Source organism: Branchiostoma lanceolatum, chromosome 1 (assembly GCF_035083965.1).
Source record: "Branchiostoma lanceolatum isolate klBraLanc5 chromosome 1, klBraLanc5.hap2, whole genome shotgun sequence".
In the NCBI taxonomy this organism is placed as follows: Eukaryota; Metazoa; Chordata; class Leptocardii; order Amphioxiformes; family Branchiostomatidae; genus Branchiostoma; species Branchiostoma lanceolatum.
In genome coordinates, this window is record NC_089722.1 from 22,882,026 (window position 1) to 22,908,876 (window position 26,851).

Below are 26,851 nucleotides of genomic sequence, written 5' to 3' on the forward strand. Positions count from 1 at the left end.
TTTTGGTCTATTTGCGGTAAGGTTTCGGTATTTGGGCATGATGTACATGTACCAAAAAGTGATGTCAACTCTTCTTTTACATTCCAAAGCCTCAGCCCAAAATGGCACACGATAATCCAGCTTATCCTCACCTAAACGACAGGAGGTCAAGCTTTACAAAAGAACATACTGTCTACACAAGAACAGTCATATGGATTATGCTGACCTCTTTATCCTTTTCAATGTTTTGAAAGTCAGTAGTCTCACTTTTGTTGATAGGACTTGGTATTTACATTTAGTTTCATTGCATTTGTTAGACATCTAAACTGATTGATGGTTGATTTTCAATAATCACGATGTGAAAAACACTTGTCCAGTGACCTGGATATACACGTAGGATCAATTAAGGAATGACCATTAACCATTGTGATACAAAGGAGATAAATATACTGTCTTGGTGGAGGCTTGTGCTAGAGATGTAACAGTGGATAATCATGAAGAATAGTCCCAATTGCTTTCAACGGTGCATTATGTTCAAGCTGTGTATGGATTAAAACAGAATCATCATACTGTGTCAATGTAGCAATGCAGCCAACTTCAGCCAAGCATGAAATATTAATAGCACAGCAAGACTGTTGACTGATGAAGTTATGTCATCTGCGTTAATGTAGCTGTAACAAATTCTGTAGTCATAAACGTCATCTAAGTGCATATATTTGATGTCAAGCGATCAACAAGCAAGGGGTAAAAGTTTAGTCCTTTGTTTCATAATTTTTACCAACGCAGATGAACTTTCAGGCTAAGGGAAGAAATGTTTAACTCTCTCTCTGCTGATGGCTAAATTGGTGCATAGCATTAAAAATGTTAAAGTAAGCTATTAACATGAGAGTGTACTGTAATGTTAGAGGATGGAGAAGAGGAGAGATGGAGATAGGAAAGACCTGCTGTGTGATTGGTTGTTTCCATGGCGCAGGTTTCTTGCTGGTGAACACTTCATCTAAACACCAGTAGATCCTGGGCTGAGAATGGAGGGATGGAAGGTATAGAACAGAGATAGGAAGGAAAGAACACGAGAAGAGAAAATGAATGATAGTGAAAACAATAGTAATAGAAGAAGAATGCAGACACTGGAATGATAACAGAAGAATTGTTTTATGAGGTAGTTGTGTAAAGATGGTACATGTACATAGCGTCGTAATTCTAACAAACTTTCAGTTAGCTTAAGTCATCATATTCTAAGATATCTAATAATATATATGTACAGCTATCAAAACTGCATTTTGTACAGTTGTAGCAAAAAAATGCAAAACTTCCCTGGTAAATTATATCTATATCAAACATGTATATCAATATATGTAGGTACCAAATTCATTACATCATCAGTTCCTTCAAAAAACTTTGAAATGCCTGTTGTGACTGCCCTTTGGAATGCCTACTGAAATCAAGAGAAACCCCAGCAATTGCTCCGTATGTTTGGAGTCCACATACTGGAACAAACAGCAGATAAAGGTCCTCTTTAACCGGCACAACCCACAAAAGTCTGTTTGGATTTTGGAGAGAGAAAGAACAAAGAACAAGGCTGACCCTCTGCCATACCTTAGTGCCAGCTCATGTGACAGGCTAGGGCAGGGGTACTGGACCAGATAAGTAAGAAGGTGTACATGCCTGCTCAAACTGTTACAGGCTTTAGAGTGGACGTTTAGTCTGGCCCTGTTTGAACATTTTATTAGTACTTTCAAGTGACCGAAGCTTTGACTCTATCACAGGGCTAGAGCATTTATCATCCATAAAGTTTATAAATCGTAGCTTATGTCTTTTCTATAGACTTGCACTATATCCCTGGGCCACTCTGAGTATATCATCTAAAATTTTATAAATTCTAAAGTTTATGTTTTTTCTATAGAGTTATGGTTGCTACATAGCATATTAAAGGCTATTCACAATTATCATGCTTTTACATCAAAATTAATACCAACATTGAATTGTTTAGTTGGGATAAGAAGTTTTCTCTTCGACCTGTTCTGTCCTAAGACCCAAATGACCTACCAGCATACCGTGTGACATCTGTCAACATGGTGAGGACTGCTGTTATCTTAGCACATTATTCAGGACTGACGTGGCTGTCTTCTTAAAGATTTACTGGCATTTCTTGCATCCTTGCTATACCATTCCAAGATGAGATATGTAGGGCAAAAAGACATTTTGGACCATTTACAAAACACATCAAACATAATCTTAGTCTAAACTGTCAAATTTTCCTTCACATTTACTTCTAAAATTTTAAGCCCATGGATATATCTAATGTACAAAAAAAGCATAAAAACACATTTTTCAGTTATGAAATTTTTAAAGGAGACCATTTGACTTGTCCATTTACATCTATGGTCTATGGACCTTGTCCATGTATTATCCAAATAAGCTCAGTCTGCTTTTCAGTCTGAAACAAGCTCTGAATCTTTCCTTTTAAACAGTTTTCTGTAACATAAAGCAGGTCTTAAACTGATCAGTCCACCGTACCTCTAGTCCCCTTTTCCTACCTTTAAGAATATACATGTACACAATACTTCACTTGTTCTTTAAGGCTTCAAAGGTAGGAGAACAGGTGGGCAAGACTTCAGTCAAAGTAAACACAATTAATAATTGCCCTTTATGAAGTCTTTAGTGACAAGGGCATGTGTTTGGGAGTTTGAAAACATACAGTTTTCGTCACAGTAACTGAAGGTCAAGATCTTTCAAATACAAATACAATCTTTGTTTTATGATAACTTATCGATGCCTACATGAAGTTTCAAGGCTTCCTTGACATATATACTGACAGATCATTGATTTAACTAACAGCTTAGCAAACAATAACATACAATTTCGAACATTAATCTTTCTTCGTACGGTGGATATACTGTAATAACACACTACTGCAGTTCTTTCCCTACATGTTTATCATATTTTCATAAATAATTAATGGACACAAACACAGAGTGGCTCCATTTGAAAATTGTAACGAAAGAGCAGTACAATGTTTGTGCAGTGAGTGTATCTAATTATTCTGGCTGCCATTGGGCTTTTAACAAGTCTGTTGTACTGTGTACATAGTCAAGTGTCTTGAAACAGGAGAGTATGTTGCTGACAGATAAGGTCAGCGGAATAGACCTTGTGGTTAACTTAGACATTCTGCACACAGTGAGGTCGGCTGTAATTATGGGACTCTTCCTATAAATTTGCACGGTTGTTGCTTGGGATCAAGGCCATGCATGTCGCTGGTTACTAAGCCCCTATGCCCATGTGTAAGCATCCCATTTCGACTTCCATGTTTTCCAAACTATTTCAAGCTGACAAATGAAAAATGATTTTTCAGCAATGAACGTAGGACAACCAATCGTTATCTAACGATGTTCCAAACAGCAACAGTACTACTTCAGAGTTGAAATAATATCATGGAACACCACGAATTTTGGAAAAATAGTTTAAAGCTTCAAAGCAAGGTTACAACAATAAGTGGTTGTCACAAAGAGGTTTACTTTCAATTGCAGGTGTACCTTGAAATAACTTGATTACAAGTTTTATTTTTGTTCACAATACACACACAGCAGTTCTTCTTTTATACCAACCAAACCACATTCCCACGTGCCTTGGTTTTTGGGAAATGTTTTTTTCTGCTGACAGGAAAGTAAAGGTTGTATTTCATCATTGTTTTGTCATTGATATCGTTGTTACATGCTATCTGTTAGTGTTATGGTAATTGTGAACATCTTTGTTTATTGTAAGTTCTCAGCTGAATTAGGCTAATTACAAACTTGTGCTGTCAGATTTGAAACAAAGACTTCCCAAACAAACTGAGCATGGCTGACATGTTTCCTCTGTTTGGTGAGCTGCAAACTGGGACAATAAATATAGAACCTTGCTTTCACTGTTTGTCAGGGACAATTCTATTGAATTATTACAATACACAACCTTATGGAAAGGCTTTGTCAGAATAGTTAACTCAAAGGTAAGTAAGGAATGTTATTTTGGTGATATAATGCTGAAAATGTCCAAGGAAACAAATACCAGTTTAATAATGCAGACCTTATAATTTATATGTCAGTTGTTGTAGTATCAATTAAAACCATGTCTACTATAACATGACCTGACTAAGGTACCAGTACACCTATCTGCCTGCACTACGATTCTTAGCTTGGACCAAATGTACAGAGAGTCTAAAAGTATGTTGCCTTTTCGTTATGGCAGTGCCACTCTCATTGACAACACAAAATTATGACAAAAAAACTCACCTTGATTCTCAACGAGGAGGAAACTACACGGAATCTAGCTGGTCCCGATATCTTAATCATCTTCTACTGATGCACTTTCCCTGACTTGCAAGATAGAGGTAAGACACAAGCTGGCTGAGTTAAAGAAACTTGCTGTGGTTCTCGTCCTTCTTGAGAGCGACTCTCAGAGGAGCTTCTTGAGTGCAACATGCCAGACACCCAACCAATTCACAACTCACTGCTCAATTTGAGCTTTTCATTATGCTGGCAAGGACATGCTAAAGACCGCCCTTTCACAAGGGTAAGGAAGAAAAATGAACAGCCACGTCAAAACAATAGACGTCAGGTGTGTCACACCTATGAATAATTAATGACACCGTGGGCATCAAATTACAATAATTACGGTGCCATATGAAAAATTAAAGAGCAGTAGAGCGACGTAAAATATGTTACAGATCCTGTCTCTCCCTGTGGTATAATGGTTTGCTCCATACCCTGTTGTGTTATGCCTGATTGCAAATGAGGAGGCAAGTTTGTTTTACTAAGGGTTTTCTGTATTAGGACCTGTGAAATTTTTCAACAGGGGGTGGTATGCATCGTTAAAGATCATCCACATTATATTTCTGGGAAGTTATTCCGTATCCAACACTTTCACAAATATAAAAATACCTAAATCATATATAATGATGATAATGATCATAATAAAATATCCAGTTTGATATAGCACCTGGCCTTTTGAAAACAATAACTTGAATAAGAGACAATACATCATACTACAGTACATCTAGGTCCCTTAGGTATAATTTTTTTCCTCAGTAATTGTATACCTGGGGCAGGAAACACTTTCCAAAAATGTTGGCACCTAGCAATATACCTGTCACAAAAGATGAATGCTCTCAAGCCTGACACTCAACCAGTATAACAGTGACTGGAGATCATATCATGTTATACACCTGCATTATAAATACAATCTACCAGCATACTTCGTGGGATTTCAATCATAACATTTAGACAATGCTGATTGTAAGGCCATCCTCTAGGTGTGAAAGAGGAAAATGAATATTCATCAGGTAGTGACACAGAACTGTCACTCGTTGTCAATCCAACCGTGGTAAACATTCACTCAGTACACTCTACACAAGCACAGGTAGGACAAAGACATACAAGTACTTACATGTACATGTGTATTTTTATAGGGGAAAATTAACGTTTATCCTTACATAAGCTGAGCTTATGCTCAACTGTCAACACTGGAAAGAAACGAACACACTACAGTATGATCAAAAGGAATTCTTACCAAATGTTAGATGTCATTTAAAGGGAAATATTGATGTATCTAAAGGATAACAGAATATTGATAAGCACATTTACACAGAAAAAATGCATATTTGAAAAAAAAAGACTACAAGACCATGAACAATTTCAGAATTTGAAAGAAATCATCCAAAATCAAAGGAATGACAAAATTACTTAAAGTTGAATCTCAGAAATCAATCTTTAAACTGTGTCAGGAAACCCACAAAACCCCCTTTAAAGAATTCTTTCAACTGATAAAATTGTATAGATTTTGTCTGTTCTTCATGAGATTAGGAAGCCCCTCCAAATAAGGGTAATTCAACTGTCACTTGCATTCTCGTCTCTTTGTCCACTACAATTGAAAAGGTACTGCAAGTCAGGGGGCGCTGCTTACCACATGGCACACCTGGGTGAAGTTCTAAAATACCTGGACGTTCACCCACCAAAATGGACAAAGGCTGTTTGTACAACCTTAATCATACCAATTGTACACAAGATACCTCAGACTCAATCTGTTTACATATAAAGGGTCCAATACACAATGTCAGCATAATCGCCACCCAAAGTGACCTGAAAGATTTGTAAAATCAAGGCTCCTTGGTAAAATGTTCCACCTGACCAAGTCATGATGCAACAACCGAGATCCAGGCAGAAGAAAAAGAGCAGCGTTAGCTGGTAGCACTAAATCATCCCTCTAGACAGCCTGCCAGGAGGGGTAATTGGAGAAATAAGGTTAAGCAAATAGGAGAAAAAAGCCTCACCTGTTGTGGAACAAATAAACCTTCCTAATTAAATACCTACACACCATGGGGGTTGGGCTAAACCATTTCCTGGCAGCTCAAGCATTTCAGACAACGTCTGCAAACTTACGTTCTTTCCTCCGTTTTCCTTTTTTATATGTGTATATGTTGCAAAGTATGAAGTGTTAACTTGGTATCCAAACTTTTCTAAAGTACTAGAAGCTCCTTGTTTCTTAGTACACATGAAAGGTAAGTAGATGTCTCTGTTGGCACAGATCCAGTTTCAAGCTTTCATCTGCCATGTTATCTGGGGCAGTACCAGTAAAAACTACTGGAATCCCAGCTGGAGAAAACAAACAGTCTGCCGAAACACCTTCAGTTTTGACTGAACACAAGCCACTGGTGTGGAAAACCAAGAAGCAGTATGATCTGTTTTCATTGAATCATGCATATCTAGTTCACATCAAACTTCCTCGTTTCATGATCTATATATAGAAGATGCTACTGTTTTGCAAAACTTTTCTGCAAAATGAACTGACAGGCAACCAAACAATCTATGCTACAGTGAGTTCCTATAGCTAGCATTGTCCAGTAGAACCTAAAAAAAGATGCCTTACAAATACAAATTTAGCTCTAAATCCCTCTACGTGGCAAACCTGCGGTTACACCCAACTTTCCCCCGAATTCCTGTAACTGTTATGAAGCACAACGTTCGTAACAACTAACTGTTAAAACAATAAATGGAGTACTGACAAACACATAACTAAAACAGTTTAGTCAGTATACACACCAATCCCCCTTACTCGTACACACACAAACAATTCACACACAGTGCGATCAAAACAAAGTAATCCCACCATTGCATCATTGACGATAAACCTGTTCAGGTCACAACAGTGTTCATAAATCTTTCACAATTTATCAGCGATTCAACAAACCTACACCAAAGGTGAACCATTACAACCCCTGTACATGTATTGTATGGTTGCAGAAACATATGGACACACACAGACAAACAAGATCATTGAATATGCATGTTAATGAGAACACAAGATGCTGATCATTCACAAGGATGCACAAAACTAACCTGCATTTCTGGTAAGCCTGCTGTTGTGCAACTACCAGAAGACTAGATGAATACACAAGGGCAACAGGGTGACATTATCTCAATGGCATGGCACACACCATTAGATAAAGGGGTCGGACCAAACAGAAAAGGCCCCGACAAATATTTGTTCTTGTGGGCTTTGCCTGAGTGGGTGAGTCGGCTATTTTGTTGTATTGAAGTCGTAGCAAGGCGGGAACATCCTGTCAGGAAGACTTAATTGGTTTTCTTTAAATAATTTCAGGGTGGTTACTACATGGGGCAGTTCTCAGAAGTCTAGATTTACTTGATCAATGACTGTCAACAAATAAAAAACATTTTATAGGTTATTTCTGTCAGTATTCCTGTCAAGCAGTTAATCAAAGTGAACTGTAATTAGCTACGCCAATGACTGGAGTTTCGAGTCCTTTTACATCCCAAGAAAAGTGAAATGATCAGTGTAGCTAAATAGATCCAGGTGATTGACAGATCCTGCAAAGCTGTCCAAAACCTCAACAAATATGACAACGCCCCCTGACAGTTTGCTACATAACTGCAGCCTGAGGCAGGAACTGCAAGCACAACTGAAGTATGGTACATACACATGATCCTTCCTCTACTATATTCCAAAATCTCTCTACAACATGCACTGAGCTAAGACTATAGTACGCTACTATCCTACACTTCAGTAAAATTTTACAATGTTATAATAAGGAAAATATTGTACATAAAAGTTCATGTTCCAGACAATCAATGATGCAGCAACATTCCTTATTGAGAAATTGAAAAACTGACAAACAAAATACATCTACTATACCTGCATCATTTCCAGGATAGCTTTGCTTAAAAATACAGCCAGGCAAGCTCCTTCCATTTGTCAACATTAACAATGATACCAGATTAAACAGAAACTCTGAATTAGTATAATCTTAACTTCCTAAGTAACGATACTTGCGTCTGGTACCATAGATCTGAACAGAAATATGTTTCTATTTGCTGAAGGCTGAGAATGTATCTGACAAACTCTATGTGTATTTTGAGATGCCTTGTAGTCATGTCACATTCTGTAGGAGCTCCACCCATATGGACAAGGATGCGTGTTGTGTGAAAGAATTTTGATGTTTTGATTTGAGTTTACTAAGCACAGTGACAGTGCCGATGCCATACTGTTACATGACAACAAGGTTTAACTTTACAAGTCTCAAGTTAAACAGTGTTCGTAATCATCAAATTATGGTGTCAGCAGTGTAGGTTTCATCAACCAACTTCATAACAACGGAATTTGGCAGGACATTTCTATTGGGCGTGGAAACATTTCGCAGAAAATAAATCACTTTGTCTTACAAGCTACTCCTTGGAATTTCATTGGCAAGCACACCCTGATCATATCACATATAATCTCCAAGCAGATGTAAGAGTCAGGCTCATTCTCAGTGTTAAACACCCGTTTTTGCAGCATTCTTTCCAACATGTTGTACTGCACTTTTTTAACCATTTGCCTCCTTACATCTGCTTTGAGATCAATCAAATAATCATAAAAACTTAAAAGTTAGTGCAATGCCAATTGAGTGCCTTATGTCAAACCAAACAGCTGAAGATAATACAATGAAATGAAAAACTGAGACCGAAATCTATGGTACAATGTAACGATGCTTAAGTTAGTTGTGTTCATTTGTCATAGCTTAAACAGTACTAAGTAATCTTCGTCAATCATTAACTAAATTGCGAGAAACCCACTGCGTATCCAAAGATAGATCACACTTGAGAACCATACCCATACTTAATTCACTTCATTCCAACAGAATTTTCTTGTAAGGCATATAGCCTAAAGCAGATATGTATCATCAAGTAGTGTACCAAATGACAACAATTCGTAATCTTGTAATTATGGAGCAAAAATTAAGGGAACAAAGTCCCTCTTAACAGAATGTACGTCAAACATGTCAAATTCAACTTGAACACATGAAACAAAACTGATGCTTTAAAGTCAAATAAAATATGACTTCATACAAATGTGCTATGAAACACACACCACAAAATCACTGCCTACCTTGGGTAAAACATGCAGCAAAATCTCTCCCTTCGCCTCTTCAGACATTGAAACTATTCCAATATTCTCTAATTGATGCTACAAGTGTACGTCTGCTTCAAAATCTCAAACAAGCATGACGTTCACAAACATTTGGGCATGATCATGCTCGGATATACTGTACCAACTGAACACTGTCATTTCACGACCCTCCCTTGTACAACCTGCACTAAGATAACACACCTTAACCTGCTGATGTGTTGATATAAACTGGCCCAATAAACAAAACACACATCTCCACATACCATATCAGCAGACCAGTGGTGGGTGGGGTGACATTACAAAGAAATGGGGCATTGTAATTTGATGGTAACAGCACTGTGGCAAGGTTGATGAACCCATTAGTTTCAATGTAAATAGTAAGGACAAAGCTACGATGGGGCTATTAAGGACGGGAATTGACACTGCACTTACATCGAAAGCAATCACGTGTACAAATGTCTAAGTAATGTCAGTACTTTTGACACCATTGGTAAGTTGAGTTGGATGTGACTTGAATGAAATAAATATATTGAGTATATGAATATATAGAATCCCAAACAATTGATGTACACATACTTCTGTGAATAGTATATGCTTTAAGTTGTATATATAGAGGTCAATGTACTGTTATCACTGTACAGGAATGTTTTGAAAAGGCATTAGTTAAACATGACTTAACTCCATACTCGTTGAATAGTTACGGATCTTATCTTTTTTCGGTGTCTGGTACATGTTCATGTAAATATGGCCAAAATGTTCTTCTACATATCATGTTAATTTTACTGAGATTGTTGTAATATTAACAGTGAGCTATGGTCCATAAATAGTTGTTAGTTGATTAACACAGGACATACAGACTTTACTCAGAACATGTCACAGTTTACAGCAGAACATAAAGACCGACCCACCTCTGTTAACATTACAAAGATAACCTTGACGCTTTCAAATCTCCAACAGCACAGATGTCGTCCTTACATTGTATTGAGTAGCATTCATAATCCATGAGGTGTTCGTAAACTTTACGCTACGTGTACAGATCTAGATATGACTGCCATCTCTTCAAACACATTCCAAAGCTGGCGAGGTCATTTCAGGTCACTGAATGTGAACCTGGTTAAAACTATTAGAACCCCGCCCTTCTGATTTAAGTGAGATATCCGTCTTCCAGTCTACCTGTTCAACCTCACTAAATAGAGTGTTTAACAATTTGTCGTGACGCTTAAAAATCTAAAAATCGGCCAAAGCTGTCACCATGAAGGTCAGATTCTGGCTGTACAAGGTCAAAGACGGTGTGGATTTGTCCGATGAGATGTGTAATACCTAGACTTACATTTAAACAGATGAGACAGTTGTGGTGATCACAGAAGATCCTATACTCCCAGTGGTTGGCGTACCCCAGTCCCAGTGACATGTCCCCACCATTGTCAGATCAGCCTCTCACACAGCATGTAATGGCAGGCAGTATATGCTCTCCATTGATTTTCATATTCAACCGCTCGGGAAAAATCGACCACTCTCAGCTAATTTGCATGTGTGAAGCGATCATTGTCCTCGCCATAGCCTCTGGCCATTAAACGTTACAGGGTTAATTACCGGTGATAATCAAGTTATAATGCCCCACCAGACGCTACAGACATACTGTATGATCAGCGCTTGTGTTTCATTGATTTTGTACATTTTTAGATGCAAAGGAAAACAAAAGAGCTGTTAAGAGCGTACTTGATGGGGTACTTACGTTTTTGTGTGTAATTGATATTGAAGTGTTTTTACATGTTGGTAGCATTGTAGTCTACCCATCCAATATTTCTATAGCAACTAAACACCACAGCTAAATGATGCTAACAAAAAATATCAAGGAAAGCAGAATGGCAAAAAGTGGTGCAAAAAATTAATGGCTTATCTGAACACTGATGTAGATATCTCCTGACTGATACAATAAATTCTAAATGCTTTAATCAATAGCAATTATGAGCTGCTAATGCGGAAACTCATAATCGATAATGTGTCTGATACAGATGTAGTACAAAAAAATCTATCAAGATTTAAAAGTCGTTAAAACTGATGAGTGCAGTAATGCGACTGTATTTGATAGTTTGTACTCCTACTACCAGTACTAGTAGATAAAACTTAGCATATGCTGAGCTATTATAGAGCTAGGCCTTTCGAATCCAATTGTCTATGCACAAACACTTTCCTATCAGTATCCATGACAGTGATTTATTCTATGACCCCGTTCACACTCATTTTTTTCAATCGCGATTGAAGTATAATCGCGATTGTTCGATCCGATCGCGATTGAACGCAAAAAAACTTTTGCGTTCACACTGCTTTTCGCCAAGTGGATTAAAGTACGCCGTGATCCGATCGCGATTGAAGCACGATTGAGGCACGCTTATTATTTGAGGTCATAGGTTGAGGTCAACGGTTCGTCGTAGCTTGCTACAAAATGGCAGGAGTCCACCAAACTTTTGGAGAATGTTCTGTAGCCGTGGAAGGGAAGGCAATCGGCGGGCTATGATCGCGATAAGGCGTGAACGACGAAGGCTTTTGTATATTAGCCTAGCTGTAATACAGGTAATGAACGCGGCAAGAGCTGTAGACAGGACAATCTGGGAGCGTGAACGAAGCGACGATTGGTGATTCCCACCCCAGGAACAAGCCGAAATACACGCCGATCGCAATGGAATGAATCGTAGTTGCGTTCACACTCAAAATTTGATAGGATTGGATTGGATCCGGTCGCGATTGATCCTCCCCAAACTACCTCCGGAGGTGGCTCAGAAACAATTGCGATCGGATCGATCCAATCGCGATCGGGAGCATTCACACTGAAAAAATCAATCGCGATCGGATCGATTCAATCGCGATTATACTTCAATCGCGATTGAAAAAAATGAGTGTGAACGGGGTCTATGTCTTTCAAAGCATGAAATACTAGCCTGCAACCTGTACTTTGCAGGCAAAAACTATTGTTACACTTTGCCCTTGACATGTGTCCTTGAAGACAATTTCAATTTCTGGCAGCCCGCAATTCTGAAGATAACACTGACAAATGTTTCTCACACCCTGTCCATGTAATGATGGTGACATGTAGGGTATAGAGACACTGCAGCAAAAGGTATGTCTACCACACACTTTCTACATTTCAACTAAGTGGGATATCCCCTACAATGTAGGAATCTTTTAAAGTACTGACAAGCCATGAATATGAGCAATACAAAGAAGCTACCATTTCATTCGCATCTCTTTACAGTTATACCATATCGTGCAACTTAGAACCAACTGCCTGAGAGAAAAGGATCACCATGTTTTTGGCCCAGATGGAGCCAGGAAATCCTCTTACCAACAGGAGCTACTTACACAGAATCCACAGGTGTCATGGTCGTGGAGAAGGATCCTGTTCCTCCAGGTGGGGGACAGGTGAGCTGCTGTCATCACGAACTCAACCGATCTTCGTATAAACAAAACACTGTGCACTGTCACATCAAGTGCCTCAAGAGAAGTTCCAGTTTTGTAAAGAACAAACCAGTTGTTTGCGGTATCTTGTAAGCATTGTCTGTCGCTCTTGTAGCCTGTTAGAGGTTGCCCATGGTAGTGGTCACTGGTACAGGGTTAGCGGCTCGTACTACATGGATTTCCTTTTATTTCCAGCTTGTTTTGAGTCCGTTTGCACAAGGGTGACGCTTTGCATACCAAAAGAAGGTATCTATTTAGAGGCTCATCAAGGGGGGTCTTGGTAGAAAATTGTCTATTTTGTAAACTGAGTTATAATTTCATCACTTGAAATATCACACAACGAAAGAAACTTCACGATGATGATGACTTCTTCACTGTCAAACTGACAAAGAAACCTTAAAGTTTACTTTCTTCGAGCTGGCACATCAGCTTTCATCCAGATAAACCTTAATACACATATCTACATCCTTATCCCAAACCCCTGGTGAGCCCCTGGTCATACCCATTGACAAAGCAAACAGACTGGGAAATTGTAGTATTGAGTTACCAGGTGTCAGGTCAGGCATCCACAATGCACCTGTGGACACAATCCTGTCTGAGCTGCCAAAACAGCTGTGCTGAAAATAGTATACGTTAGACTTTTCAGGTTGTAAATGATCTGAAATTTTAGGTTTGCCTTTTATTTGTACATTTTTAATGTTTGCTCCGTTCATAGCACTGTGAAGAGAATCCTTTTACAAGGGACCCATTTGAGGATCAAATACACCAAAGAAACTGCAAGAAGTGATACGCATGAAAGAAACATTTGTGTACAGTATATACACGTATGATAACTGAAAGGTTTCTAAAGAGTCTGACCAGGAGTCTTAACTGTTTTAATCTTGGAGTGAAAAAGCTGTTTAGAAGAAATATATTGCCAGCAGCAGACCTTATGTTTAACTAATATCCAAGTGTCACAGGCCCAGCTCTATCAAACCCTGACATTTGAAGAGTTAGTGCTCTTACCTTACATGAACCCTGGCCAAAGCTGCTACTGTAAAATCCCTATATCAAACACTTCTTACTTGGCCATTAGCCTTAATCCCTTATTTTGACTTCCTATCAAAGGCTATAACAGAGTTAACCAGAAGTGCTAGCTAAACACAGTGCCATGGCTCCTAGTAAGTGGTATGTTCTGCCTAACTGATAGACCTTCAATATTTACCTAACTAAAGAAGCAGGCTGCGCACTCCTATTACAAAGTGGATTAGTCTGACTCTTGTATCTGACCTATCACCTCTTGTTGGCAACAACCCAGGATCTACCATGATAGGGGGAGGCACAATCAAGAATTCTTGCTCTAATAACTTGCCAGTTGAGATGTACAAAAGAAGATAAAGAAAACGAACCGTGACATTCAATAAGACAATTTGTTCTGCTGAATTACACATTGTAAAAAGACAGTGATACTCTTTTGGACTCAATCTCCCATGTTGATTTAGTTACTGCTTAACTTTTTCTTGTACTTGATCAAGGGGCAACAAAACAAAATAGCACGTACACAGGGTCAACGCCTGGGCTGTTGAAAAGATATCATTTAGTTCCTCATGACTTTCTTCAAACAAAAATAATCTATATGCTGATGAATGTGTGTCCTACATGTACATGTACAGACTGTTGGGGGACACTGCAAGTGACCCCAGATAAAGAGGCAATTGCTGCTATGCTGACAGAGACACGTATTGCGTGGTTGGCAGACAACCCATATCATAAATGAGTTCATGACTTTCTGTTTCCTTATCTACAGTAAATATAAATTCTTTTTCTTCCTGCTATTAAAACTACAGTCCTACAAAGTTTGCATTCTTCATAGCCAATCTATTTGCAATGGATATATATTCTATTGGATTAAAATCCAGATTGAAGTCTCTGCTCTTGTAATGAGTCTTAGCTCTTTTCCAATTTCGTTCAACTTTCTAGAATAGCTATGGGATGAAACTTGGAGAAGCAGCTGTTGGGTGTGTGCCCCTATTTCAACCCAATGATAGTGCCCTAAAACACGGGACATACCCCATGGAGCCTTCATCATGTTAGCCTAGATGCCAATGTTTCAAGAGCCAACACAAGCCAGCTCCTCAATTCTAGGGCCGACATGCCCAAAGAAAATTTTTCACAGCCTCTCCCCAAGTTCTTTTCAGGATCTATATAAACTTAGGGGGAGGCTGTGGAAAATTTTCTTCGGGCATGTTGGCCCTAGAGCCGAGGAGCTGGCCTGGAAACAGCCTGGCATCCAGGCTATGGAGCAGACCTTGAAACAGTCTGGTATCCAGGCTATCTCCATGTCTGAGCCCGAGGCCCTGCAGCTAGGTCAGTGGTGGGGTGGAGAAGTGATTAGTCATGCCATCACTGTGGTATGTGGGTGGCAGGAACACCTTCAACCTGCTCACACCTCTGTACCCTCTACACCATACAAGTATTTTGGTCTTTAACCTTCCTCCTGCTGCCTAACCTTGTAATCAACAGCAAACACCTACATAACGTCAGCAGGGTCCTTGGACATTCACTGGTGTTGAAGCATCCAAATACCCAACAATGTAGCATAAGACATACTGTAATGTTATGACAACTAATATTCTAATTAACTCTAAATTGTAATTCTCAAACATTTGTCCAGTGTTTTAAATTTGATTGAAATATTATATTCGCTCCTGGATGTCTAACCTTCATAAAACATGTTATGACAACAGTTTGGACGAAATATAATACTGATAATAAGTTAAATAACAATCCATACATTGCTGGAGTTCATCAGAGAATTAAGCATTACCTACAAACTAATTTGCTTGCAAGACTCTTTCTACCCAACAGCGTAAATCAGAAACTATCCTACATCATGAAAGTTTATTTCTGCTTTGTAGTTTGTCTTACAGCTGAAGTGGCCATGATACGGTGCAAGATTACGTGACAAGTAGACTTTTGACATTTAACAAGAGATTATAATCTTCCATCAGCATGTGAGGATGAAACAAAACAAACCAACAAATCATTGCTGGCATTTTCTCTATCATGCTATCTCAGTCATGTTTCTAAAGGTCAACAAAACCATTGTATCCTTCATGCACTATTTTGTTTGGTGACATATCAACAACATAATGACAATAGATTACATCAAAACAAAACTTCATTGAATGGTCATTCGGCTTTAGACTAGAGGAAGTCCACCATATGAAACTCAGCTGTCACAATGGGCAAAATTTTCACAATATTACCTGCAGAAAACGAATGTATTTCCTAGTGTATCTGATAAATTTCACTGGCAGTGCTACATGTATTTGTCTACTAACTTTGTTTTTGATCAGCAAATGTTCCAGGATCTAGTCAGACTTTACTGTACACAAAAGCGCGGTCCCCCGAAAGTGCGAAATGGAACGAAATGGAACGAAATGGAACGAAATGGAACGAAATGGAACGAAATGGAACGAAATGGAACGAAATGGAACGAAATGGAACGAAATGGAACGAAATGGAACGAAATGGAACGAAATGGAACGAAATGGAACGAAATGGAACGAAATGGAACGAAATGGAACGAAATGGACCGAACTAAAACATATGTAACATTATGAAATGAAATACCAGTAGATAGCGAAATCTAAGGAACGTTGTAACATTCACAGTAGACGGGAACAGGAAGTAAATACATAATATAACGTGTTTTATTTCTTGAATCTGTTTTATAAATATAGAATACAACACGGGGTATTCCGTATCACCCGAGGTCCCAGCCCGACAGCGGGTCGGATCGCCCGACGGCCGTAGGCCGGAGGGTGATCCGACCCGCGGGAGGGCTGGGACCGAGGGTGATGCGGAATACAACGTGTTGTATTTTATTTATGTCATACCTTGGTCATACCCACCCGAGAAAACATACATTTCAATGCGGAATGGGCCAGAAGTTGAGGGAGTTTTGTGTCCTCGAACAAGAAACTGTAGCAACATTGATTCCAATCTCCGAATCCGGTATTCGAATTTCCGACGGCCGCACAACCGGCGCGCTCGAAATGCGTTCGAAGTATTCTATGGAAGCCTGTGTGATAACACTTCCGAACCCTATGTGATCCGGATAGTTATCACACGGTCCGGAACACCCGTATCAGGCCCAGGTATGACATAATAGTAAATACAACGTTTTTGCCGCGTTTGTGTGGCTACATTCTTCCCTGATAATGGGAGCGCCGAGTGGAAAGAGCTCGGCCGCTCTTCCTTGATTTTACTAACTATCTGCAAATGACCTGGGGACAACCAGCAAACGGAACTGAGTATCGAAGTAAGGACTAGATTATACAGAAGTTGGTGGTAACATTGCATCTCATAATTCACCAAGAGGGCATGAGGCAAGCGTAATTTCATTACAGTCAAACCTGCCTAGGCGACCACCTTTTCAACGCGACCACCTGGCCATGGCGACCGCTTTTTCTCGGTCCCGAAAATTTTCTCCATAGGCACAAGCATTAAGCTGCCTGCCCAAGGCGACCACCCGTCCAACGCGACCGCGACCGCCACGAATTGGGACCGCAAAGAGCACAATCTCTACCCATGGCGGCCGCCTCATTTCCAAGCGTGTGGTGACATCGGATCATTTTGCTGTCGGATTTGGCGGAAATGATTCTAAGACCTTGACGGACAAAAATATATGGAATAGCATTGATTCCTCAATCATAAACATTGTAAATACAAATGTTTGTGAATACTTTGATATCGATGTTGGTGTGCCCGTCGTAATCTTATAGTTTACCGCAAGCTCGGTTCGGTTTAAGCTCATTTTTCAAAACGATTACATAGTGCATGGCGTCCAAAAGTCAGATGTCACAGAAATTAGTAGCCATTTCTTGTATTTTCAACAAAAATGTGTCCGTATCTTACTAAATTCCGCCGAAAAATGACTTCGCGGCGGGCAAAACATCGGGCGAAACATGTTGTTTCTTGGTCCCGTCGCCATCTTGGTTTTGGCACGGCCCAGTTTGGCGTACCGCTGACCTTTGTAAAACACGACGCTTCTGTGTATGAACATTTAAAATACTCTCGTTATTGATGAAAATTGATAATCTTATTTTCTTTTTATTTCCATGAATCTCACAAACTTTTATGTATTCTATTGGACGCTTTGCGTTCTGCCGTGCACTGACTTACCTTTCGATGCGGTCGCACAGAGCTTGGCGGTGTGGCGCGGCGCGACGAAATCACACCGTTCCGTGTTCATCTTCAGTTGTCAGATCGCAAACCTTTTGCCCCTTTTATCCATCGGCGCCCCAAAAAAGGCTGGGGTCAAAAGGGATTTATCGTAAGCCTTAAAACTTCTATTGTATGTGCGTATGTGCGAGAGGGCGCTGCGCACAGATCATCAAGGCAAACATTGTTTTGTAGTCAAAATTATGACGAAAATTTGTGCACGATGTAACGTTAACGATATACAAACATTACAACGATAACGGAAAATGTAATTTTCGTAGGATCTTTTTGTCTATTAGAATTGAACCTGGTGGGGGTCATACTGTCTAAAATCACATAATTTTCCATCCATCTACGTAGTACACTGTATTTGAACACCTCGACCTGGAGACATGTTGCGAGTGGAATCCTCTTCATGGCGACCACCTGTCCATCGCGACCGTTTTTGCTTGGTCCCCCGGGTGGTCGCCTTGGGCAGGTTTGACTGTATTTATACAGCGTGTTTGCGTGTTGTGTGGACTGTGAAATACATGTCCTGCACGTTCACACCCTCCCTTTGTTTTGTCGTGAACAAGGAAGCAGAAATGTCTTCAGAGGTAGTTCTCAGTCCATGTCCGTGATTGAATGGAGTGTGAAATGTCACATTGGTGGCACAGCGCAGAGCCGCATTTGCATATCATTAACGGAAGGGTCCATTCTCCGACAGCCGACCAGCCGAACAATTGGTTGTATAAAAATCGTTGTTGCGGAGATATGCAGCTACGTACTTGTTATGGACTAAAACCGTTTGTAAATAAAACTTGGAAGTCGGAGTTTGATTCAACCTGTCGGTAGCACGCCGGCCCACGTGCACAGTTCCGATGCGCTGGCAACATTGGCGGTTCATTTACATGCGGGGCTCCATTTTCAACACGCAAACACGCTGTATAAATAATAAAATTACGCTTGCCTCATGCTCTCTTGGTGAATTATAAGATGCAATGTTACCACCAACTTCTGTATAATCTAGTCCTTACTTCGATACTCAGTTCCGTTTGCTTGTTTTCCCTGCTATTTTCAGCTGTTCACTTGCAGATCGTTGGTAAACACAAAGGAAGAGCGGTGGATCTCTTTCCACACTGCGCTCCCATTTTCAGGGAAGAATCTAGCCACACAAACGGGGCAAAAACGTTGTATTTACTATTATCAAACAGATTCAAGAAATAAAACACGTTAAATTATGTATTTGCTTCCTGTTCCCGTCTACTGTAAATGTTACAACGTTCCTTATATTTCGCTATCTACTGGTATTTCATTTCATAATGTTACATATGTTCCATTTCGTTCCATTTCGTTCCATTTCGTTCCATTTCGTTCCATTTCGTTCCATTTCGTTCCATTTCGTTCCATTTCGTTCCATTTCGTTCCATTTCGTTCCATTTCGTTCCATTTCGTTCCATTTCGTTCCATTTCGTACTTTCGGGGGACCCCAAAAGCAGGCCGGGTTTGTTTTCATGCAGGACAAGGTGTGTGCATGTACCTGCTGTTGTATAGGTCTTTCCAACAAAACACTCTGGAAAACAAAACTTGTCATGACCTACAAACTGTGTAAAGACAAAAGGTGATGGATCGCATCTGACAAGATGAGCTGGACTGTGTTTCAAAAGAGAGGGCAGAAAATGACAATCTTTAGCAGTAGACAGTTCTGACACGGCATTATGCACAATATGGCTCGCTACAATTGACATGACACGGCTGTTAAGTCAAAATCACATCAATCTTAAGAATTTTCTTTAGTGAATTTGAAAAGAGACAGAAAAATATTGGAAAAATCCTCTTACAATAAATACCATCTGGAGAGAGCACATACATCACAATACAATGTACATCAAACAAAAGATACATATACGTATGTTCGTAAAAGATATTTCGAAAATCCCTGATTTGTCATTTGTCCTTCAAAGCTTTTTAAGACCAACTGATGGTTTAAGCTCTTCTACATGTATCATCAGATTCATCAATCATCTATGTTTCCAAGATAGACCTGGGCATACCAAAGGTCGATAGTTTAACTCCAAACAGGTGCAACACTTTAACATCATGGACTTGGGATTAACTGATATTCTCTTTATTTTTCTATGGCAGAGGAGATGACAGCAGATGACATCATGACTGGACAAGGCCAGATGAACCTTGGTGAAACCCTGGTCTTCTGTACATTCAATATCGTAACAGCTTGAAAAGATAATCCAGGGCAAACCCTAGCCCTAGTCTCTATCACTGGAAGACTTTATAACACCGGCAACAGTGTGTATATCATACAAGCCTGGTTTGTCTTGTAGATATTGGTGACAGAAAAGTTTCCAAATGCAACTAACTGCAAAACAAAAACACATTTTTCAACTTTTTTTACCATTAAGTGCAGACGTTTTTAATCATTCAGTGGGAACATGTAATTAATATCAATGGCTGCCTACTAAAAGATTTTATATATACATATCAATAGCAGTTAGTGAATGGGGCCTGGAAAAATCCCTACTAAAATCACACTGTTAAACTTGATAGTAGCAAGGTATGCATGTAAAAAAGGACCACCCCCCACCCCCACAAGAGAGCTGTTATGATTGGGGTCAAGACATAGAGTCCACACAAAATCTTACATCAGGTCTATATTGTAACAAATGAGAGACCTGTGAGAAAAACTTTTACAATGTAGACAGAATGCAACCAGCAAATTTTCACGGCCATCCATCTAAATCTATTTTCAGCCATCTATCAGCTTGACAAGCCTGGCAGGACTAAACTACCCACTTGAGAGGAGTGATATCAGAACCTCCCTCCTTAGAGCTGCTGACCCTTACCAACCCTGTACATTCCTCACTAAAAGGCTCCCCATACCATCTCCAGGAGGGTAGCTAAGGTCTAATTTCTGTTTGGCAAAGGGTTGAAATGCTCATTACCATATAACAGACAGCTCAATCTAGATGCAGTTCATTCCATACTGTTCCAATATAGTACTGTAGAAGTCAAATTACATTTAATTTTGCCAGGGTTTTTATTTCGCAGTAAAAGGGAGAATGTTTGTTTTTTTCTTCTGTGCTTTAAACTTGCAACTGAAACAATTTTCTAGTACTGTACTGTAGTCATATTACAAGGGAGACATCAGGAATTCATAGTGGAAGGGTCACTGCGAAAACTGCAAAAATAAAACTACAGAGAAAAATTCAAGACTTACAGTAAATGTTTGAAGACAAATTCATTTTGCAGCCAGAATAGTAATTGGTAAGGAAACACTTTGACAAACATCTGAAATGTTTCAAAGGGACAGTAAAGAACAAAATAGACTGACCAGTCACCAAATGAAATGAAAACGGCCTATTTTTCGACAAGTCTACAATGTATCTCTTCTTTTTCCTCTTCCTCTTCCTGCAAAACAACAGAAGTTCTTGAGCCTTGCTAATCATGTGTAACACTAGTAGTACAGTCTGAGGCATTCCAGCTGGGAATTCAACAAATTGTGGTTTTCCTGATTTTCAGTCTGAATGTTTCCTTTTACTGATTTGACCACAAAGTTCCCTTGACAATATCAAGTTGGGACCAAGGACCTATCCCTATAAAAATGCTATTTATCAGTTCTGTAGCAAGGGACCTAATAACTGCTGTAAAGTCTGTCTGGTCCTAACTGTCTACAAGGAATACAGCAGTTTGTAATGTCAACAACGAGAACCCTAAAATCATAAAAAATTCTCTCGAAAGATCTGATTCACCAAGGATGATATTAAATGATACAGTATATATTTCCAGCTGGAAAGATGGATTACATACATGAATGTATGCTACATGTCAGGTTTTACTTTTCCCAGTTGTTCCTCTGTATTATACATGTAAGGACATAGGACATAGCTCCATAGGTCGCTGGGAAGGTAGTAGAAATTGGCCAAAAAGACATATAACATACTAGAGGAGTCAGCCGGCTGGGGTGCATACTTTGTAACCTTAGGTTGTCATCTGTCTTTTTGGCCAATTTCTACTATTTCTCCAGCGACCTATGGAGCCTGGTAGAGACTACTGTGGACAGACCAGGGTTTGTTCATTCATTCATTCCCAGCTGTGTGTTTAGGTAGACTTGACACCTGCTGGGGGCATGAGGAGGATGTGTCCTGATCTGTTGACAGGCCTGCTGGGGGACACTAGGCTGGGTAACACTAGTAGCTGCAGTGGGCATGCCACAGGGGTCACCAGAGGTCACCACGGGCACACAGCAGAGGCGTGGCCCTCCTGACCACAGACCCCTTTTCTGTATCAACTGGTTCTCCATTCATCTGTGTTGTTATACCTAAAAGTTCTTTTTTGTTATGCTGGATTGAGTTTGTTGGAGATTTGCATCTAACTTTAACCTTCTCCCTGCTGTCTAACCCTGTAACCAATAGCTACTCATCAGGTAGAAGGTTAAGGTTAGATGCAAATCTCCATCGAACTCAATCTAACATTACAAAAAAAAACTTTGGCGACATATATGGCACATCCAACCCCAATCAACATGGCCAACCTTGACAACAAGAGAACCTCACTTCAGGAGAACTTGACAACTTTACTATTTTACCCCAGTACGGTTTCCAGAGCAAACACTCATATCTCCTCATGTCAGACTTCAATGGTCAATTTTTCATCCCACAAAAGGGCAAGGCTATAGTAGGTCAGTTCCAACAACCGGTATTTCAGCTCAGTTTCCATTTGTTTCACATTAATAATCACATTTACATCGCTTGAAAAATAAAATGCCTGGGCTTGCCTTCCCGACACCACGGATAATTTCTGATAGCAAAAATCACAAAAGGGAATGAGAGCAAAATTTAAAGAATGTCACTTTTTTTACCAAGTTGAATTTCCTACATATCAAAACTACCATGTGGCCAAGTGACCAACTTGTAGCCCAAGACTGACCACAGTGACCAGTGCATCCCGCTCATATATGGCCAGACTACTCCTATCTTTAAAGTTCAAGGACTGCAGCTATTCCAACAATCTAGACAGCCCAGCCCAGGGTCATCCCTCTGAGATGTATCAATGCTACAAACCTGTTTTAACTTTCCAGTCTGGAAACCTGCCAACAGTGTAACCAAGTTTGGAAGGCAACAATAATACACTAGGGATAGGGCTATAGATATGGTCAAGTAGGAGGCGGATTATTACAGTGTATTTATACCACCTATTTTCATTCAGGATGGTTCCAGGTCGCATACAATGTGTCCTTAAGATAATTCATAATTTTAAAAATCATCACAATAGCATGTCTAGAATACAAAACCGGAAGCCCTGCTGTAGTACCTTAGAAGACCACTAAGGGGCCCATAATCTAATCAAATATAATAAAGATTCATCATCCACAACTTTTAAGGTTATTTCGTATGCAAACACACTAGCAGCCTGACACTCACACAAAACACAGAGCTGAAAACATAACCTTCTTGGCAAAGGTAAAAATGCACATAACAATGGTCCAACTCACACTAAGTCTTTCAAAATAGCTGTATCCATCTACAATTAAAAACTCTGACCCATTTTGATGATTATGATAAATACTTCCTTAACCACCAGTAGTTTCCATATTTGTTTGTCATTCTATATGACTCCACACAGCTGGTAACATGTTAGACAGGACAACTCAGACACATGGTATTCCACACATGGTTAATACTGAACCTGGATGTGAAACACACTGTCAATACAACCACATGTCCTTCAACCCCTCATTAAACAGTGTACAGTTCACTGACAGGCCATCATTATACTAGTATACAAATCAAGAAGATGGTTGTGTTTTCCAGAAGTCAAAACATTCTTTCGCAATAAAGATACAGTCATTTTATAAAAATTGGTCTGAATATTTCTGACAGGTGTAACAGTAAGTGTTATCTTTATTTCATTATCAAGTTACAGGGCTAGAAATTCATTTTTGGAAATAGGTGCACTGGTGCACCCAACCCAGAGAATTAGGTGCACAGAAAGAAATTTGGGTGCACCACATAAGATAAAGTTGAATGTCACCAAAACATGATAACAGTTTAATGCTCTAATAATTGTAATCAAGAATTTCACTATCTGTAATCAAATTTCAAACAATACATCAAAATTCAAATAGATTAGTGCAACAAGGGGTTCCATTGTTTTCCTGATACTGTTTACTAGTGTACAATGGTACCTTTACCCTATGCTATAGCCTACAAAAATATCTAGGTGCACTGGTGCACCCACAGTCAAAAATTAGGTGCACAGGTCCAATTTTGGGTGCACACAGGTGCACATGCACCCAGTATTTCGAGCCCTGAGTTATCTTGGCTAGTAGACTGGAGAAGCTCAAGAGACAACAACAGGTAACTAAAAGCTTTCCATTCAGATAGACAGGATGACTTGGTACCCAACAGACTAGATGAATAGCAGCCAGACATAAGGGGGAATGTCACACCATACAGTGAACATTCTTATTTGCCAAGTTCATTGCTCCTAGCTATTAAACAAGTTCTTGGAAATTATCAGTCTAAAATTTTCCTTTGCATTGCATTGTCCTTCAGGTAACTTTTATGCCATTATATTCTTAAGTATTTGAGTGCTTTTTAACATGGCTAAGCTGCTGCAAACACTTACAGTGGGTATCTAGAGGGGATAAGGTTTTATATCGATAGGTGCATTACTGGGAAAGGCCAGCTTTTCCAAATAAGTATTTATCACACAAACACCAGGATGGCCTTGTCCATGTGTGTTGACTAAGACTGTTTGACTATAAGTCAATAAACACAGACATGCTTGAAATATGTTTTCTTTAAACCTTCTGCATGTCATTCAGGAAAGGAAAGAATGGGACCCTGAAAGGTACATGAAATATCATTCAGTTACAACCCTCCCCCCCCCCCAATGCAAGACCCCCTTCGTGTCATGTACATGTATATTCTTGCTTGTCCTTAGCCAGTTTAGAATTGAATGCCATAAACAGTGAAAGTTTGTTCTTTCCCTTTTCCAGCAGTTTTATTTGGGGTCTTGAAAGTGATTTCAACCCTTAAACACGATTTGAATCTACCTTAGGCACGACCAATCTACCAAGCAGAATTTACAACCTGTCCGCCCTGTGTGTTCGGACCTGAAAAGCCCTGCACTTCCAAATACAGAAACCCATTGACTGGGAGCAGCTATGTTAGCCATGGCTATTTGTGGAGCAGCTAGTATGAGGAAGTTATTGTTCGGACCAATGCCAAACCATGTTCCCACTGCATTCCACTACATCCATGAGGGAGGGCGGATCACGACACTGAATAGCTAGGACACTACATCTTTTCAACATTTATTGAACATAACAGTTATACATTACAATGAAATAAAAATGAACTGCATTGGACCTCATATAATGGTATTTATGAATTATCATTAAATACATGTATAATCATTGTTTGTTGGCAGATCTCATTGTGAATGTGCTGAAAAAAGTGTGATTTCACTTTAATATGTGGAAAAACGTGGTTGTAGGAATTACTTTAATGGCACAGAGAATACAGCCAACATTAGGAGTGTTATGTGTTTGAGGAATGGGAGGAATGCCTGTGTCAATGTGCCCAGCAGTGCAGTAACACTTTCACAGCTTGTTGGCAAATATATACTGTGTCTACATCCATCCCTCCTGCCAAGTGCCCTCCGTGTCTTGGATTTGAGCTTGAGAGTGTGTATCGCTGTCGTGTGGTGTCTCTTTTCCTTGCGCCAGTACATGTACATTGTACTTTCCTCCACCCGAGAGATACAATGTAGCTCAAGCTTTGAATCATTGATTGGGCAAAACATCATCACGGAAAAGTTTTGCTAAAATTTGCCACTGATGGTTATACTTACTGGTTATCATCTTTCAATGGTTTGAATAAAGTTGTGATATCAATTAATGGTAACTCTAACAGTACAGGTCAAAGAAAGCGTTTCCTGCATACCTTTATCATAGTTTATGACTGTTGTAAATGCTAAAGGCTTTAAAGTTTAAGAACTATCCACCTGTGTTGTAAACAATGCAAATCTAAGTTTACACGTCTTTTTCTTTAGCTTATAATTCCACTAGAGTGACTGGACACACCGAAGACCTATGATATGTTCATATCATAGAATTGAAACAACTATAAAGTCAGTCATAATCTGTTCTTGCGCCATTTTAAACAGTACTTAATCGTCAAGCTCTCCTTATTTCAGGTGTACAATCTTTCAGGGTCATCAATTTACTATTGTCACTGCCCAAAGAATCAATATTCTTAATCCTATGAGTAACTTTACCTTTACCTCCTAGTACAAAGTACCAAAAATGCCCTTTGCAATGACCATATTGACTCACACTTAATAGCTCCCAATGATTTTTGAATCACCAGACAATGGCACAATTTACATGGTCTATCGCCTACTTCTTTGTTCTATGGTTAAGGGTAACACCTCAAAGTGGAATGCTGGAATAACCTTGATTTATTCAAGACCTTGAATTCCTTTCCTAGAGTTCTGAGTCAGCTGCCACAAAAAAATTAAATACATATTGATATGGCCTCTGTTCTAGCCTTACCCAAGTCCAATTTACAAACCATGACTCAAAAACTGTAAGTTCACAGTAGTAGTGTCATGCATTGTAACAATTTGTAAGTGAGAATATTATTGTGTCTTGCCTTATATTTCCAACATGTGGCTTCAAAATAACATATGCTTCAAGCACATTCAAGATATCGATCAGTATTAAGAACTAGTTCTGTTCTATATATTGTTACTACACAGAGACTGT

At 39.4% G+C, this 26,851-nt stretch overlaps 1 protein-coding gene across 16 annotated transcripts in view; it reads right to left on the minus strand.

The window, feature by feature from the left end:
- The window catches only part of LOC136442136 (unconventional myosin-XVIIIa-like), a 127,369-nt gene that overhangs the window by 88,497 nt on the left and 12,021 nt on the right, over positions 1–26,851 (minus strand). Inside the window, exon 1 of one of the 16 annotated variants that reach the window (XM_066438857.1) lies at positions 12,778–12,867. The exons of 12 other annotated variants lie outside the window; for them this stretch is intronic. In XM_066438857.1, the coding sequence (XP_066294954.1) occupies positions 12,778–12,852 (75 nt within the window). In that variant the 5' untranslated portion in view covers positions 12,853–12,867. Of the gene's footprint in view, positions 1–4,247; positions 4,456–9,396; positions 9,460–10,747; positions 10,844–12,777; positions 12,868–26,851 lie in introns of those variants that run through there. 3 more of the 16 variants (XM_066438848.1, XM_066438876.1, XM_066438868.1) reach the window with 3 other exon arrangements.